General features: G+C 31.9%; 1 protein-coding gene across 1 annotated transcript in view; it reads right to left on the reverse strand.

Annotated features, from left to right (window-relative positions):
* Positions 1–9682, reverse strand: part of LOC143236524 (transcription factor 12-like) — a 69706-nt gene extending 60024 nt beyond the window's left edge. The window contains exons 1-2 of the mRNA XM_076474823.1: positions 9358–9682; positions 3366–3430 (exon numbers count right to left, since the gene is read on the reverse strand). Coding sequence (XP_076330938.1) covers positions 3366–3430; positions 9358–9439 — 147 coding nt within the window. The 5' untranslated portion in view covers positions 9440–9682. The remainder of the gene's footprint in view (positions 1–3365; positions 3431–9357) is intronic.
* Between the last annotated feature and the right edge of the window lie 9602 nt (positions 9683–19284).

Here is a 19284-nt window from a genome sequence, read left to right on the forward strand (position 1 = left end):
TGACTACATATTATAACAAATGTTTAGTCAAAATAACTGAAGTCTCATAATGTTACATATTTATTATTATATTGATCTTCCAGTCATGCCTAGTTTACATTACTCAACTTACATTGAGGTGGTGCACGTGCACTCATGTCACCCGATCCAATAACATAAAACTGATCTTTAGTCTTTACGAAGTGACTCTGTCTTGACTGCATTTTAGTGAACATTATTTCATAATGTATAGTAACATTTGAGTTATTATACCTTATATATGAATATAGATTATTTCTAAACAGTAATAATCTAAATATATATATATATAAGTGGAATGTTACCGTACATTACGTTTTAGTGAACTACTATTTCGTAATGTACAGTACCATTTCAATTATATACCTTATATACGTATATAGATTATTACTGTTTAGAAATAAATTACAAAACTTATTTTTCTTAAAATACAGAACATAAATAAAGTAAAGCAAACAATCATCTCATCTTGCAATAACCTTTGACCTCCATTGCTGCTGGACACAGGTTGCTAAGCCTTTTAAAATTTTGTATGTAGAGGATATCAAAATTTTTGTACGTATTATATATGAATAACCAAAAAATCATAAATAACTACACTGATACCATAGAATTATATTATCATTTATTAAGCTTAGTAACAAAACTATATTTAGGTTTAAAAAAAAAGTATGAAACTTCAAGCACACTAAAGACATAACCAATCTCTTTGAACACTTTGTTCGAAAGAATGTGATAGTCTTTTCACAGATTAAAATGGCTGAGAAAACCTCTAGAGGGATATTCTAAACTGTCAGCAGTTATTCACATGTCATATATTAAAGAGTGTGTACATAAGGAACTGTTTCCAAAAATGGAAAGAGGTGAGCTGGGCCACTGTGTTTGATTCAGTACATAACCCATATCTCAGGAAAAATAATAAAAGGATACAAGGTTCTTATTTTATATTCCAGCTTGTCAGTATCAGTAATTTGAGTTCCTACTGTGTACAAAACTATAGACTCAGTATTTTGACATCAGAAACATCTAATTTTAAACAGTGCTGTGTTCATCATACCATGTAACTCACTAAAATTTATATTTAAGTGTTATTTTAATATTTACTTTCAAATTAAGAAATTAGCTCATATATAATATTAAAGTTTTAATTACAATATACAATATGACTCCAAACATACTGAAATAAATTCATAAAATATTAGTTCAATAAAATTTTGAATGCGAGTAAACAAACGCAATGACATGGTCTTTAACTTGTGACCTGTTGTGAAAGAGATAATATACAGTGGGGGATGAATAATAATTTATAACTGTTATACATATGCACTTAGTTTTGTTTTATGAAAGAAACATACAAGTGAGTCAAGCCAAATTAGGTATATGAGATGAAAATTATATACACTGCTGGCCAAAACCTTAAGGCCAATGAACATAAAGACAAAATATGCATTTTGTGTTGTTAGACTCAACCACTTACTTGAGCAGAGCTTCAAAAGATGAAAATAAGAAAAGGGAAAATAAAAACCTTTTTAGAATTTACTAGGGAAAATGTGAACACTATGAAATTAGCCTAAATACTAGCTGGTCAAAAGTTTAAGACCAAACAAAAAAGAAGTCCTAAACAGGGTAGGAAATGCCCAACAAGAGGTCTCAGTAGCAAGTTGTATGGCCATCACTGCAAATAACTTCAAAAATTTGCTTTGGCATGGTTGATTTAAGCATTTGCAGAAGGCTGCCTGGAATGTTATTCCAAGTGGTGAAGATGGCTTCATGAAGATCATGCACCGTTTGGAACTGATGTCCATTTCTTCAGACTTCCCTTACCATCCACCCCCAAACATTTTCAATGGGGGTTCAGTTCAGGTGGACACACTTGATGATCCAAAAGAATCACGTTATTCATCATGAAAATGTCCTTTGTCCTGCAGACATTGTTGATTGCAGCATTGTCCTGCTGAAAGATCCACTCATTTCTACACAAGAGCTGGCCTTCAGTCAATAAGGATGCTCTCTCCAACATGCCAATCTAGACAGCTGCTGTTTGACACCCCTGTATAACCTGAAGCTCCATTGTTCCATAGAAGGAGAAAGAACCCCAGATCATGATGGAACCTCCTCCACTATGTCGTGTAGAAAATGTCTGCAGTGGGATATCCTTATTGTGCCAGTAATGTTGGAAGCCATCTGGACCATCCAGGTTAAATGTTTTCTCATCAGAGAACAAAACCCTCTTCTACTTTTCTGTGTCCCATGTTTGGTACTTCTCAGGAAAGTTTAACCGAGCTATTTCATGGTGTGGAAGGAAGCATGGCCTTTGAAGATGTTTGCTGTTTTTAAAGCCTTTCTCTCGTAGATGCCATCTTATTGTTCTTGAGCTGCATTCTGTGTCCGTTAAGGGCCTTAATCTGGTTTTACAATTGGCTGTTGTCTTGCCAGAGAACCTGTCGAATCCTCCTAATCAATGCTGATGAAATTTTCTTGGGCCAACCACTTGAAATTCTCATTCTGTATTCCTCAGGGTCTTTTAATGAAATTTGCAACAGCAGTTTCACTACGCCCAATCTCACCAGTGATGGAATGTTGAGAGAGACCTTGCTTTTGCCTCTCAACAGTTCTGCCATATTCAAACTCTGTCAACTTTTTAGCCTTTGCCATGTTTTTACCCAATGTAACACAGGAGATGTCAGTGTGAGATGTTGACAATGCTAATGCTTGAACACAAATGATTAAGTTTCATTACGTGTTTATCGATTAACGCTTCATTTCAGTATAGTCTTAAACTTTTGACCAGCTAGTATTTAGGCTAATTTCATAGTGTTCACATTTTCCCTATTAAATGATAACAATTCTTTTTTTATTTTCCCTTTTCTTATTTTCATCTTTTGAAGCTCTACTCAAATAAGTGGTTGAGTCTAACAATGCAAAATGCATATTTTTTCTTTATGTTCATTGGCCTCAAGATTTTGGCCAACAGTGTATACAAATTACATTCACAAATTTTAAACACATAATTGTGTAAAATCTGACAGACCAATGCAAAGACTTTGAGAAGGCTGCATAATAAAATATGAAATTCCATCTCACTCTGTGCTGAGAAACTTGTTAAACATGTAATTTCTATCAGTTATGCTTTGAACACAATCAAAAAGAAATGTGTTTATGTACAAAATTTATGCATTGACAAAAACAAACTTACATTTTAATGTGAATAAAAGCAAAAACACTCAAAAACAACGGAATACTTTAGATTTGATGGAATATATTTTAATACTTACAAGGCAGCTCACTTTTTTTAATGTGATGATTCTTTTAACATGATTTTATACTCTGGTTTTAAAATATCTTACCTGAGGAAGGACCTCAACTGGTTGAGAAGGATAAGGCATAGTGTAGGGTGCATCTCTAGCTTTATCTGTGAAATGAAAGATTTCAAGAGCCTCATTATCTGAAATTTCATTTTTTAATCAGCACTCATCATTATATTGAAATAAGTTGCATATTCTGACCTAATGTTAAACTGCTTCAAATATAATCTGCTAGGGCAATCAACTTCCCAGAAAGTCTACCATCCATACTCTTATTTCAATGAAAACACAAAATATTATATTATCTCAAATTCAATGCAAACCCAATGTTGAAAAGATTAAAAAATTTTACACATCAGTTGTGCAAAATGTATTAAATAATTTTTAATACAATTATTGATATATTATACATTTTTGGAAATATTTTACTAAAATTGTTTTTATGTGCCAATTTTACAAAATTTATTGAACAATTTACATGTGGTAATACAAGCTAATCATTCATCTTCACATAAATCTTTGTTAACACTAGAATTGTTGTTACCATCAAATTCATCACATTTACTCCCTAAACCTTCACTTCTCCCCCTTCTGATTTTCACAGCATGTCATCATTCCTCCCATTGTATACACAGCATTTCTTGAAACCTTTAATAATGTTTCAATGATTTTCAGTGGTAACTTCATGTAAAATACCTAACACAGTTAAATGTGTGCAAATATAATGTACAGTCAATTTTTTCAATAGATATTTGGAAGGAAAATGAGCACATTATATTTGGGTAAATATCAAATTATCACAACTATATTATTATAAGTGTACAAAATAGTTTGTATGAAAACAGACATTTATCTTCTCTATCATATATGGTGAGATAACAGATACATATTACAACTATATTAAAACTTAAGGTTCTGTACTCAGATATGTAACATTTAATAGATAGTTTAAGGAACTTGGTGAAAATGTTCAGTAAATCAGAACCACAGTTTAGATTTGAATCTTCAAATCAAGTACTCAAAGTGAGTATTGATAGGAAGTTAGCAGTAACCAAATGATTATATTTAATAGCCAAAAAAAGTGTATATTGCACAGTGAAAGTTTTGGAACTAGTTGCACAATAAAGTATAATTGTGTTTTTCAATTAATCAGTAATATATATACATAAGAGAATGATAAATGCAACTGGATCTCATTTATGTAATAACATTAAACTCACAATTGGAACATTTCATAAATTCCTGCTCACCCAAACAGTAATACAACCCAAATCTGCTTACCCAAACAGTAATACAACCCAAATCTGCTTACCCAAACAGTAATACAACCCAAATCTGCTTACCCAAACAGTAATACAACCCAAATCTGCTTACCCAAACAGTAATACAACCCAAATCTGCTTACCCAAACAGTAATACAACCCAAATATGCTTACCCAAACAGTAATACAACCCAAATATGAGAGAAGTGTGACTGTCAGAGCTACACAGTATGGAGGCTGATCAGTTACATCTAAGCATATTGTCACACACACTATAATTTTATCATTGTTTGGTTTTTCTAATCTGTAGCATTGATAGTAACATAGCCTAAGGTTATATAAGGTAAGTAATTATGATACAGGTGTACAATGTTTGGAACTGATTCACAAATGTTCTGGAGTGAAACCAAAGAAATTACTCTGATGTTACAATTTCAAAGAAAATTAATCTTTAGACAGTAGTTCAAGCCAACAGCAAGTGCTTGTACTTCCCAAAGTACAATACATTATCTATTGATACCTTAAGTAACTGTTCAGGTAGACTGTTTAATATATTGAATATTATTAATTTTAAATGTTATTTTTCATAATTATGCTTTTAATCTTACGAAATAAGATTTTGTGAACTGCACAAGTTATAAATGAGATTTGATTTTCACTACATTTGGTCTTTAAAAAAATAAAACAGCCTTTATCAATGCTTCCTTTAACTCCCTTATATTACTGGAAACATAAAACAGTCTTAGGTGCTGATGACACCTACTCTGCATCTTGTCCTGTCTTTATCACCCTTAAGTATTAAAACATATGGTGTATCAACATTATTAGTTCTCTTTAGAACCTTAAATGTGTCAATCAGATCACATCTAACTTTTCTTTTCTGAAAAACATTTTGGAGAACCTAACCTATCCTAATAGGACAACCTTTCTCTCTGTAGTTTCACCCTAGGAGCTCTCCTTGAACCTTTTCTAACAGTTTAATGCCATTCTTAAATTAAAAGTACTGAATGCAATGTTCCAAATGAGATTTAACCAGTGAACTATAGGATTATGTTCAATACTTTTGCAAATAAAACCTAAACTCCTATTTGCCCTACCACTAGCAACAGCATGCTGTTCGGATGGCTTAAGAGACTGATCAGCTATTACACCAAGATACCTTTCCTTCATAACACTGTGAAGGTTATTCACATCAAAGTAATTAAAACAACATATACCTATTATCTTGTATTTATTACAATTAAAATCCATCTTCTATTTGTTCACCAAATGATCTAAATCCCCTTGTAAAGTAGCAGCATCCTCCTCGCAGCCAGTAACACCCAAGCCCTTTACACCATTAGTAAATTTAAATGTTTTATTAATTATTCTTCCATTTATGTTACTGATCAAATTAAAAACAGTAATGGTCCCAACACTTACTGTTCAGGTATCCCACTTGGGACATCAATAGTTTGAATAAACCTCACTTTCACTAACTCTCAGCTTTCTTCTGTCCAGCTAGTTTTTGACCCAACATATCCCCCACACTTTTAAAGTTTTTAACAAGCATTTTATGAGGCATCTTGTCAGATGTTTTCTGAATATCCAAATACACCAAATTTACTCCTTTACCTTAATGTAAAAATTAATAACATCTTCAAATAATGCCAAAGGATCAGGAAGATTTTTCCCTTACTGAAACCACGTTGAGTATCAAACAAAACTGCAAACATTTAAATAACTTTGCAAAACATCTTTTATTAGACATTCAAAAACTTTACCATCAATAATGACATATAATTACTGAGATAAGTTTCATCCTTTCTTTTGAAAAGTGGAATAGCATTAACTAACTTTCAACCTTCTGGTACCTGACCACTGTTCCAACACTTGCAAAAAATAATAGCAAGTGATTTACATATCCAGTCTATCTCTTTGAAAACCTTTGAGGAAATAATACCTAGCTCAGAGATCTTATCACTATATACTCTAAATAAAAAAGTAGAATTTAGTAACCTAGCCATCCCAAGATCATTCTTTATCATTACTCAAAGACTCTAGTGATCCTATCACTTTGCTTATTCTAAATGTACTTAAAGAAATACTTACAGGTAACTTTTACATTTTTATCAATTTTTTTTCCACATATTCTTTTCAACTTCTCAGTGTCTTGTCTGAGTTCACCTGATCTTCTATAATTCTCTAAATCTCTCATCATAGCAGTAAATCTAAACTTCTTAAGTTTATAATAATTGCTTTAATTTTATCTCAGATGTTTTAAATGAGCCAACCATATCACATACATTCATGACTGTGATATGTACTATAATAATATATTAGAGAAACATATCATAAAATGAAGTTTTAATTCTTTGAAAACACACACACACACACACACACACATGACATATGTTCTTTTCTAGACAAATGCACACACAAACACCAAACTAGTGAGAGATCACTGTACACAAAACATTTTGGCAAGCTTTAAAAATAAAGTAAAAATAGTGAGTTGATCTTGGTGCTTTCTCTTTAAAAAGCACTTAGCTATTTCTTTACAGTTCATTCATTGGAATTAATTTAAAATTGTAAATCAAAAATAAGCACTAAACTGAAAACAAAATAATAACTTTCATTTTCCAGACCATGACTACAGTACAAAATAATAACTAGTAAGAAGTGTTCATATTTCAGTAGGTTATTCATAATTATGATAAATTAAAAACATCCTATTATCTAATTTCAATGTTTATTGCATTTTAGTAAGTGCTCAAAGAATTAACTCATATTAACAATATATTTACATAAAATACTTTCACATTATAATTTCAAGTGGAATTATAAAATCATCTATATAATAACCCAGAAGCTGACATATTTAGTTAGCAATCTCTAAATTGTAACAGTGGCCATAAAATAATACAAATTAAGTTGATAGCATATATTTTTTTCTTTCTAGAAGTGTGAGTATTTACCATTATTTTTTCAGGGCCAAGCAGGAAATCTTGATGCTATTAAATTGATGAATAAACAGGTATGTCCTTTCATTGGTGAAGTAAAATACAAGTTGTAACTGGACTGTTGTATGCACAAAGTCAGGAGCATAGATTTTTTTACACCCGATGGGGGGGATGATTTTTGCAACCACTTATGTGGACTGTTCAATTTGCAAATTGGTAATCTCTGATTACGTGAACCTGAAAGCTGTAAACATGCAGTCACAGAGTAATCTTATTGCCACGATACTTGCATGTATACTTACGAACTATCACTTAGATCAAAAAGCTTAGAAGCACGCCTATCTTAAAGATGTACATTTCGGCTACTGAAAAAGCCTACATCTAGGCCTAATTATGTAATTTGATTGGTAAGAACACAAGAACAAACACACAATTTGTAGGCATGTGATGCAATCAAACAATTCAACAGACCAAATCGTAGGGGGGATGACTGTATGCACCATACCCCCACCTAAAATTTCAAATAACAGAATTCATAAAGATAAATGCATTTATGATTTTAAATTCATTATAATTCCTTGAAATTTTCTACTTAGACATAAATCAGAGATATCAAAATCAAATGACTCATGGAAAATTATATTTTTCAAATCTTCAGTCATTTCAAAAATGACATGTAAATTCTATTACTTAATGTATATTTATGTATCACAGTTTTAAAATACCAGTTACACTAAATCTGTTATTTCAAATAGAACATTAATGCATTTTATTATAGAAGTCAATACAAGTGTAGCTAATACTTAACACTAGAGCAACTGAATATGAAAAACATATTAATAAACAATATTTCCATTGCATTTTTAACCACTGGTGGAACAATAATACCATTTCAAGTTATATGTAATTTTTACTCTTACATACATATAATTTAATGACAACAAAAGAATTGTTGAGCCATTTATAGACCATCCTATCTTTATATTAAGCTTTAAAACAAATAAAAAAACACTTAAAGCCAGTCCCTATGATTTAAACATTCATAAACTGCTCCTAATAACTTTTATCTACTACATCTAAAGGTAATTCATTACAAAATTCAACCAACCTGTTAAAAAACAAATTGAGCCATCTTAGCTGAAGATGACTCCTACTTTACTAAAATTTATTTGGGTCCCCTACTCTTACTACTATCATTATTAGATATACAAACATATGATGTAGTTACAGTAAATTTTCTTAACTTTAAACACCCCAATAAGATCCCCTGTAAAATGGATTTACTTTGTTCTATAATGCTTTCTCTGCATTTACCGACATGACAGATGAACATCAAAACTTACAAAACTAACCTATGACTTATTTACTCTTCACATTAACATTAATTAAACATTATTAAAATGGTAGATCAGCAAATGTACTTATTTAGTCAAGATAGCTAATGCTACTACTTTTAGTTTTAGCAGTACAAAGCAGAAACTGTACAGTACAGCTGCAAGTTCATTTTTAGGTAAAAATTATTTATTGTACAAACATCAAGTTTTATTCTGATTAGGTATCCTAAATGTTTTTCACATTCAATACTCGTACACTAAAATATAGCAATACATTTTGTTTGTGTTATACGATTTCTTTGATATCCAAAGTGTTCTAACTTCTAAATAGTATTCTGTTTATGTAGGGCATTGTTTGACATCGTGATTAAACACTCAGGTAGTGGACTATATAATGGTGACAGTGAACGGTGAACTCTATTCAGACTGTTATCACTCTACCTTATCAACAAATAAATAAACAATGGAATATTTAAAATAAAAAACAGTTACATACCTTGCTGTTTGTTTGCTATCTTATTAAAACAGTTCTGAAAGACTTCGTATAAATGCATAGGCTCATCGTCATTAGTCGCCATGTCAGCTTAGTCCTAATGCCTTTATTTCATTCATGATTGTTTGCACTAAAACCACGAGAGGTCAGCAGCATCAGAATAGTATTTCAAATATTAAATTTTTATTAATTTTTCCATTTTTTCAACTTGTCAAAGTCATATGTTTTGCGTTATAATAAATTTCTTTTGTTTTTAGTTGAAGCAGAAAATTATAAAATGGACAATCTATGCTGTAGCCATCACGGGTATTGAAGCCTAGTTTTCAGCATTGTAAGTATGCAGACTTATCTCTGTTCGATTGGATTTCTTTGTTTGTTTTGAATTACACATAAAGCTACATAGGGGCTATCTCCGCTAGCCGTCCATAATTTAGAAGTAAAAGGGTAAAGGGAATGCAGTTAGTTATCACCACACACAGTCAACTCTTGGACTACTCTCTTATCAACGAATAGTGAGATTCATCGTACATTATAACGCTCCCACGACTGAAAAAGCATGCATATTTGGTAACGCGGAGGTCCGAGTCAAGCGCCCTTACTACTTGGTCAAGTGCCACTAGAAAATTTATAATGAAATTGAAATGAATTCTTTTTGTTAAATTTCAAATCCGGTTTCTATTAAAGTGAGATCATATCAAAGCTTATATTTATTTTTTAATATGGAGCTACTTTAAACTGAAAAAAATGGATATAAACAAATTAAAAAAGCTTACATAGATTCATTTTTTAACACAAATAACAGTAAGGAATAGATTATAACTACAAAACCATAACAAAATTAACTGATAATATAAAAGTAGTTTTTGTAATGATAATTTTACAGGTCTTTTATTAGCTTTATTATTCAGAATTACTAAAAGTATAAACAATATCATTTTTATTCATAAGCTCTGAAACTCTAAGTTTCTCTGACCTGTGGCCCGGCATGGCCAGGTGGGTTAAGGAGTGCGACTCGTAATCTGAGGGTCTCGGGTTCGCATCCCGGTCACACCAAATATGCTCGACCTTTCAGCCGTGGGGGCGTTATAATGTGACGGTCATTACAACTATTCGTTGGTGAAAGAGTAGCCCAAGAGTTGGCGGTGGGTGGTGATGACTAGCTACCTTCCCTCTAGTCTTACGTTGCTAAATCAGGGACGGCTAGCGCAGATAGCCCTCGAGTTGCTTTGCGCATCATTCATTAACAAAAATTAGACCTGAATCAAAGCTAGAACAAAAACACCTATGCTTTCAATCTCAAAGTAATCAAGATCTAGCCTTCAGTTAAATTTTAAAGATGACAACAGAAGACTATTCAAAATTTAAGAGATACGTGCGGTGAATGTTTTTATTACAAAAAACAATTTAAAACATCAAGAATTAACATATATTTTAAACTTTGAAATAAATATTTAAAGAAGTTTTGCTGATAAGGGTTGAACAATTTTGTCCTACAGCAAGAATATAACTCCGCATTTTATCATTCGAATCCCTCTGTGAAGTTTACAAACGAGCCATTGGGCAGGATTCTGCAATATATCAGTTATTATTATTATTTTGAAAAATAAAATGAAAAAGGTGACTCGCACACTCCTAGAAATTGAAACTTATTTTTCACGTGGCAATGATTCAATAATTGCCACTTTTAATAACGTAACAATTTAACTATAATAGATAGTGTTTTTACATAGCTGTTATCTACTGTCCACTATATACACTATAATTGAAAAATATCACAAATATGAAAAATTTGAGTTCTAAACTTGTATTATAATAAAGATGAACTTTCGTAATAGTAGTTTATAAATACTGCAATAAATAACATAAGAAATAAAGTTGAACTGGTATCCTGTCTTAAAATACTAATGGAACTCGTGAAAGAGAAAAAAAATACACACACACTTACACAGAAAATTAGTTCAAATGAAATAAAGACATTTTTACCATAAAAACATTAAAGTTAACATCAAATTCCAATGTTCACTTTACTTTTATCTTTCGAAGAGTTTGAAACAAAAGCTGTTTTTTTTTATAATTTAATATGCTGAATTACATTATAAATTTACCAAATAAAGAAATGTAAATCTTTTCTTTGTTGTTCAGTGCAGTTGTGAGAGCTCTAAACTTTTAACATTTAGAGAAGAAAATACACAGTAAAAATAACAATATTTTTAACAATCCGTGATGACGAGAAAACCCACTTGTAGAGAAAAATATATATGTATAAACAGCTGCTAAGGGATGAACATTTTTTTTTATGTACGTTTCGATATCAATGATGAGCAGAGCACATATAGCTCATTGTGTAACTTTGTACTTAACTTAAATAAAACAAATAAAAGAGAAAAATTAGTTTGGTGAATCTTTTCAACATCTAAAGATATTGATGTGGTATTCTGTGATGCACTAATCTGTCTTACAATAATAAGGTAAGTTACACAGAATAACAGAAACTTCGATAGAAGACGTATTACAGAGCAAATATACGAGTTCTTTGATTTCAATCGAGTTGGAAGAAATAATAGGGACTTTACACAATGTACAACACAGTAAAAAACAATTAAAGTTTAAATAAGTGTATATTTGGGAACCTTTAATGGAGAGTTCTCAGCAGTAAATCTGGTCAGTTGAGAAAGTTTATCATTACATACACAGGACAATAATACCCAGAATGCAAGTTCTACCCATGGAACCAACAGTTACTATAACTGAAAAAAAGTAAGATTGTTACCTCAAGGAATTTCTTGAACTTTCAATGAAAAAAACAAACAAAAACAAAACAAAACATTGCAGACTTCTACATAGATTGTTACATGTTACACAAATCTTTCCCATTACAAAGTGCACGTCAAATCCTACTTGAATTAATTTGTTTGATAGAGCAATATGAATTTATTTTTTATTAAAACTACACACTTAGTACGTATGAAAACTTTGAAGAGTTAGAAAAAAAATGGTAGGAAGTGCCTGCACGTCATACTTATTCTCCCTGTTTTTGTTTTCAAGATATTTCGACTGTTTTTAACTTTAAAATTAAAAAACGAATGGAAACACCTTGCATATTGGACAAGTAATTGGAGAAACTTACTCTAAATATTGTAACATACTTACTGTGGAACACATACAAGCTAAAACATTGAAACACAATTTTACAAAAATTATTAAACATGTTTAAGAAGTCATTATTCAGTCTAAAGTGGACTTATCCGATCATCTCAGTAATCTTCAGTCATCTGCATCGCCCATGAACTGAGATTGAACCTCAGGAGGAGAATTCGATCGGCCATTTTGGGTACATCAGTTACAAATTGTTCTCGTTTGTGGGATTACAGTAAGGAAGAAGTCGTGGATCTTTCCAAAGTCAACGAATATCTGAAATCAAGCCGAGTACTTTTGCAAGACATGACCATCTTCTCTTAATGGCTGATTATTTACCCTTTTTGTAAGTCATTTGATTCGTAGTCATTTTCTTAATTACAAAGTTTCCAAACATTATAAGTCAAGAGTGCAGGGAACATACTCATCAGGCAAAATCAGAAAATTCCTCAAAAACAAGTTCTGCAGTCACAGGAAATTTTCTTCTTTCTATCTATTATTTATTTTATCAGATGTAATAATTTCCCCAAGAATAGTCAGTGTGTACAACAAAATAACAGTAGGTTTAATAGAAATGTATCAGGGAGAAAATATGATTATTTTAATGCTACTGAGTTTGAACAATTAAAGAATCTGGACACGAGGTTTAGCAAAATAACAATAACTTTATTAAATGCTCTGAAAATAATTTTGACAAAAGATGGAGCCTTTACTAGAGGTAAAATCTACTAGAAGTTTTTATAACTTTTTGATCTGTGGTTAGATGTGTAAGATCTATTGCAGCCTGAGAGGCATATCATTGTATATACTAAACAATAACGCTATTTTTCCTCAGGGTGCATGCGTTATACACATTATTGTAGGTCATTCCCATAAAAAAATAAAAGAGGTTAATTCTTAGGGTATCATCTGACTTGTTAGTGGAAAAGATAACTGTCCACTTATACATTGAAAGTTTAACCTTACAGAACATTTTCATATAAGAAAGCTCATGCAATACCACAAGTAAATAACAAAAGGTAGCTAAAACGAAAGAAACTTAACGTTTTTATGATCAATAATCTGTGCTGCAAGTAGATACAGTCGCATGTGTGAAACTTGTTTATGTTTAAACAAGAGGGTAGAGGATTTTTGGATGCATGTTTACCACAGTTGCTTTCGTGATTCATACTATATTTAAAAAATAAATACACAGTGTGAAGAGATATTTAGAAAAATTATGCATTAAATAAGTGAATATGAAACACATAGCATGATTACACAACACATTCCAAAAGGGACAACCTAACTTACAAGCACTTAAAATGATCCAAACAATGAAAAATGATAATTAAATAAATTATATGGTCATATGGTAAAAAGCATTAACAAGTTAATGATTTATAACAAATTCACTAGATCCAAACTTAAGTGACCTTAAAACTGTCCTTAGAAATGTTACTATCTTTGTGGATGATAAGGTATTAAATCCACTAACTGCACACGTTATTTGATTACTTTTTATGACACCAGGGTAACTAACTGTTCGTTTTGTTGATGTATTTTAGAGATACACTCAAATAAAATGCTTAACGCTTTATCATACTCTCAGTATTTTCCAATCAAAATACCCCAGAAAACATGGTTCGTTCTTAATTTGCATAATTTATAACAACGTTTTGAATGCTACAGACTGGTCTTCGATATCCGCGTTAGGCACAACAGAGATAGCCCAATGCGTAGCTTTGTACCTAATTAATATCAAACCACTACATGTCTGACACAAATCATTATTTTAAACTTTTATTTCTGTTTATTAAAATGACAAAATTGTTCTCCTTTTTGAAAGAATAAACGATCCATTTTTAAATGCTTGTTATAACTTTTTGTGACAATAAAGTTAGAAAAAATAACTTTTACTCTACAGATAATTATAACATAATTTTTATTTCAATCGACGTTTCGCCTTAAAGAAACCACTAAGGCTAATCGCCGTAATTATTTTGCAGGTACGTGTGTTTAAAAATATAATAAACCAGTATCATATAAAACCTCCAAGCACATTTAAACACGACAGAGGACAAAGAAACACTATTAATATTAAACAATTATTACTCCAGATATTTGAGGTCTTACATTTTACGACCAACAGCAAAATGTATACTTGTGTTCTCACACTAGATGACGCTAGTATCATACTATGCATAAGGCACGTGAAATTTTGTTGTCATTTGTTGTTAGCACAAAATTACACATTAAGCTATCTGTGCTCTGCATAACTCGGGTATCGAAACCCGATTTTTAGTATTAAAAGCTTTCAGATTAACCTCTGACTCGCCGGGAGTGACCAAATAACGAAACAAATCAAAAATTCGAAAATTATATGTTTGTTTCGAATAATGAGGCCAGTTTCACCAAAGGTAATTACATGGCTTACTGTTGCGTATTTAACACAGTTCTTTTAATTGGTGCTTTAGAGGTGAGGTTTAGCAAGTTGTTAAAGTGAAGCTTACAGTGTGACCTGACAGAAACTGAACAACGGAACACCTAGTAGTTACGTAAGAATCATTTCTAGCTCATGATAAACTACTTGAACAGGTCAAAAAGAATAAAACAAAAACGTTAACATTGTTGTTAAACATTTTCGTTTGTTTTCACAAATGTAGGAGCAGATGAAGAAACATTTATACAGTTTTGGACAAATTTGTTGATTATTGTATTGGTGTTTCATACTGGATTTTAATAGCTGTTATTTTGGAAATAAGAATCTCTTTCAACGAAATTGAAACTTATGAAAAATTCTGACTTAAATATATGTCTCTAGAAACAAATCTAGCTTTATGTGGAAATAAAAATGAAAACTGAAACCGCTCTACAATAATGGTAACGTGGTCCAAGTCTTTCAAAGATCATCTCGCACCAAAGCCCAAAGCTACTCGAGGGCTATCTGTGCTAGCCGTCCCTAATTTAGCAGTGTAAGACTAGAGGGAAGGCAGTTAGTCATCACCACCAACCGCCAACTCTGGGGCTACTCTTTTACCAACGAATAGTGGGATTGACCGTCACATTATAACGCCCCCGCGGCTGAAAGGGCGAGCATGTTTGGCGCGACGGGGATGCGAACCCGGGACCCTCAGATTACGAGTCGAACGCCCACCTAGCCATCCCGGGCCTCACACCGAAGGATATAGACTAAAAGGAATAATACATGTATGGGTAAATCTCATGGAAAAGTTAGCAACACAGAAGCCTCGTGTGAGACCGAAAGACCAAAGAAATTGTATCTTTACATAGGTGAAAGGAGCTAAGCTGAAGGGATCCACAATCTTAAACATCGAAACAGTTATACACAACATTCACTAGTGTTTGCAAATATTAAAACAATGTACTGCTAGTATGGGTATTAATAATTTTATAAAAGAAATACATTTTTATTTCAAGCGGATTTTCGTCATGAATAATGTGCTGCTAGGTTATTTTGACATTGAAGTTACTTACAATCGAGTAGATATTGGAGTTTTGGTAAAGAAGGTAAAGGCTCGTGAAGTCTCGGACATTATTATACAACAGATATGCGCCATGTTGGCCAACTTTGCTGTCAGTTAAAAGTTTACAATTGAATATTTGAAATGTTTGATATCGGTTCTGGTTAGCTACAAGGATCAACAATGAATCCCTACTCTCTTCAACCTACACAGAAATAATCTGGTCAGTACAATGGAAGGCCCTGGGATGCAACAATATACAAATGTTGATGATATAATTGCTACATGTATCTGAAACACGTCAAACAGAAGCGGTGAAGGACATTCAGGAAGCCAGCAAGAGCATCTGGCAATGAACTACGAATAAAAAACACACACAAAAAACACAACAACATCCAACCAGACAAAGCTTTGCCAGATGTTCGCTATCAGGTCTCACACAGACACTTTTTTTTACACAATGAAATGTGTAGACAGATGAGTCACATATAAAAACTCTGTCACTTTTCTCGGTGTTGTGGTAGATTACAGATTGGCAATGTGAAAGTCTGCACATGTTAATTATATGTGAGAGAAATTAGTAAATAGTCTCACCTTTCTCAAATATGCTCTAGCACAGAAAATGCATTGCCGTCAATCTGATAAAAGCAGCAGTCATGACCAGAAAATGTAAGTAATTCACTTATCTGCATCGCCAACAAAGTCAGCAATGACCAAACTATAGAGGACGCGGAATACAATGATGAAAATAGCAATACGATGACTCAAATCAACATTCAGTGACTTCTTTTGCTGTTGGGTTGGCTTGAACAGTATGACAACAAAACAAATAATTCTGGCCTGCCAAGCATTACTCAGAACAGTCACTACCTATCTCACCTACTTTTTCAGTATTCGAAATAGTAATACAGAGAGTGAAACTGGTCACGTAATGACCCAACGAAGCCAAGAAGAATGCAATGGTTACTGGAAAACATCAAGAATATTGGGTGAGTCCAGACAGACTGCATTAAGTTAAACATAATGAAGACTGGCAGCAAGATGCTAAGAGTAAGGTTAAGAACTGGTTAGCACAGCTAAATCAATGAATTTATGAACATTGGGCGACATTAATCATAACATGTTTCAGTTGTGATTGAATAGACAAAAGCTATGTAGGAAGATGGACCCGTGGAGTTTGAAACATCAGTGACAAAAATGTCAAAACGGGAAGCATATGAAAATGCACTTGTTTGATTGATAAGTACCAGTGAATATCATGACAGACGTCTCATATATCATCACAAAATTGGAGATAGGTTTTATCCAAAGAACATGGGGAAAACCATTAAGAAACTTGAAGGTTCATCTTGTGAAAGCTTATATTTTAGGCCACAGCAATGTACTATACAATGATAAAGTGGACCATCTAGATGGATAGGTTTAGCCTTGAGTAACATAGTAAGATATAAAGATGATGTTAACGAAAGTATATGTAAACGGATGGAAAAAAAAATATGGAATAGAGTTTATACTGGTCAACGGAAAAACTGAAGAAAAGGACAGATGTTACATAAAGTAAACTGAACTGGGTATTATAACTAGAAGAACATTGAATGATTATTGTAAAGAGAAGATTATTTGCCAAATCTGCTCTCAAGCTCACCAAATGTGAAATAGAAGCAGAAGTGATATCAAAACCATCTTATTTACTTTGGGTACTGGGTGTTAAAAAAACTATTATAAAAAGGGATACATAATAATTAATAATAGTAAGATATAAAGTAAAATGGTTGCAACTGGCTGATTGCCTCTCTGTATACATTGGTTCAGCATTAGGAATGATATAACAGAGTTTGAACACTGACTAATATGATGTGAGGGAACTCTACAACTGGAAAGAGGAGAAGCAGTGTTTTATTTAGTGCTAAACCCCTCTAGTGTGTAAATGGATCGTAATAATAATAAATAAAATAACAAGTAACTCAGCTAAATTAAAACCGTATGCTTATAAATGTGCGAAACAACGTTTCATAATTTTCCTTTCTTGTAGGGTTATGAAAAGTGTTATCAATTCCTTTACTAAAATTTATTTATCATAGAATGGACTTGTAATATTTCCTGCAAATATGCCACTTTTGAAATCAAATAAAGAAGTCATCATTTTTGGAGTATTTGTTTGGTTGTTTGAAGTTAAGTACAAAGCTGCACAATGGGCTATCTGTGCTCTGTCCACCACAGGTGTCAAAACCCAGCTTCTAGCATTGTAAGTCCGCGGACATACTGCTGTGTCACTGGTCTATATTTTAGGAATAAAATTTTATTTGTCATATTGGATTAATTAATACGTTTCTATTATTCCAAATGTGGTATATAAGAATAGCATTTATTTTCTGTCTCTCTATTTTATTATAATATTATTTGATATTTATCAGTTATTCTCTAAGTGTGCGCGCAACTTTCATATAACACATGGTCAAGAATGTTGAGCATAAATGTATACAACTGTATTTCCTTATGGTAGTTCAGATTTAATCTCGATGTTACAACCTTTCTTATATTTTAATGAGAATGGACAGTCACGTGGTTAGCGCTAGTCACTTTGGGTAAATTCAATGTTACTTGTAAAGAACGTAACAGCTTGGTATACGATTAAGAAGTTATATTGGAGGAAAAACAGTTCAGCTCCAGTAAAAGTGATATTCGAGTGTCTACACAAGTATACATACTATGTTTGTAATATTGTTAAATATTTTTTATTATTTTTAAATTGTGTTTGGTCTTTTTTATTTAATTTTAATAAACCCTATTTTTCAGGAAAATAAGTAATTAGTTTGCAATAAACATCCTGTTATTTTAGTGGTCCTATCCAATCACTTTTAGAAAAATCAATTTGATCAAAATATACCACATAAGTAGCATTTTCAACAAAATAACACAATGTTTAATTCAGCTTATGCCACCTTGTGGTACAAATGTAACATAGCTTTCCATGGAACTACCTTTTTCTCCAAGATAAAAAGACCTCGGAATTTCAAAGAATAAAATATTTCTATACCATAGAAGCTAGAATTTTAGAACGAGAAAGATATGAAATATTATAGGTAATCATTTTTAGGCACTTAATTTTGCCTGAAAAGCATTCTAGTAAAAACCAACAACAACTGAAGAAGAAATTAAAAATAAATAGAATTTTAACTGTTTTATTCATGAAGTATACTGTAACTCATTATAGAATGTTTGAACACAATAACAGGAATCTTGTTGGTATGATAGAATTGTATTCACCGAATAATAATAACATTCGAAATTTGTGCAATTTTTTATTTTCTGTATAAAAAATTCGTCAATA

Source organism: Tachypleus tridentatus, chromosome 13 (genome assembly GCF_004210375.1).
Source record: "Tachypleus tridentatus isolate NWPU-2018 chromosome 13, ASM421037v1, whole genome shotgun sequence".
Lineage (NCBI taxonomy): Eukaryota > Metazoa > Arthropoda > Merostomata > Xiphosura > Limulidae > Tachypleus > Tachypleus tridentatus.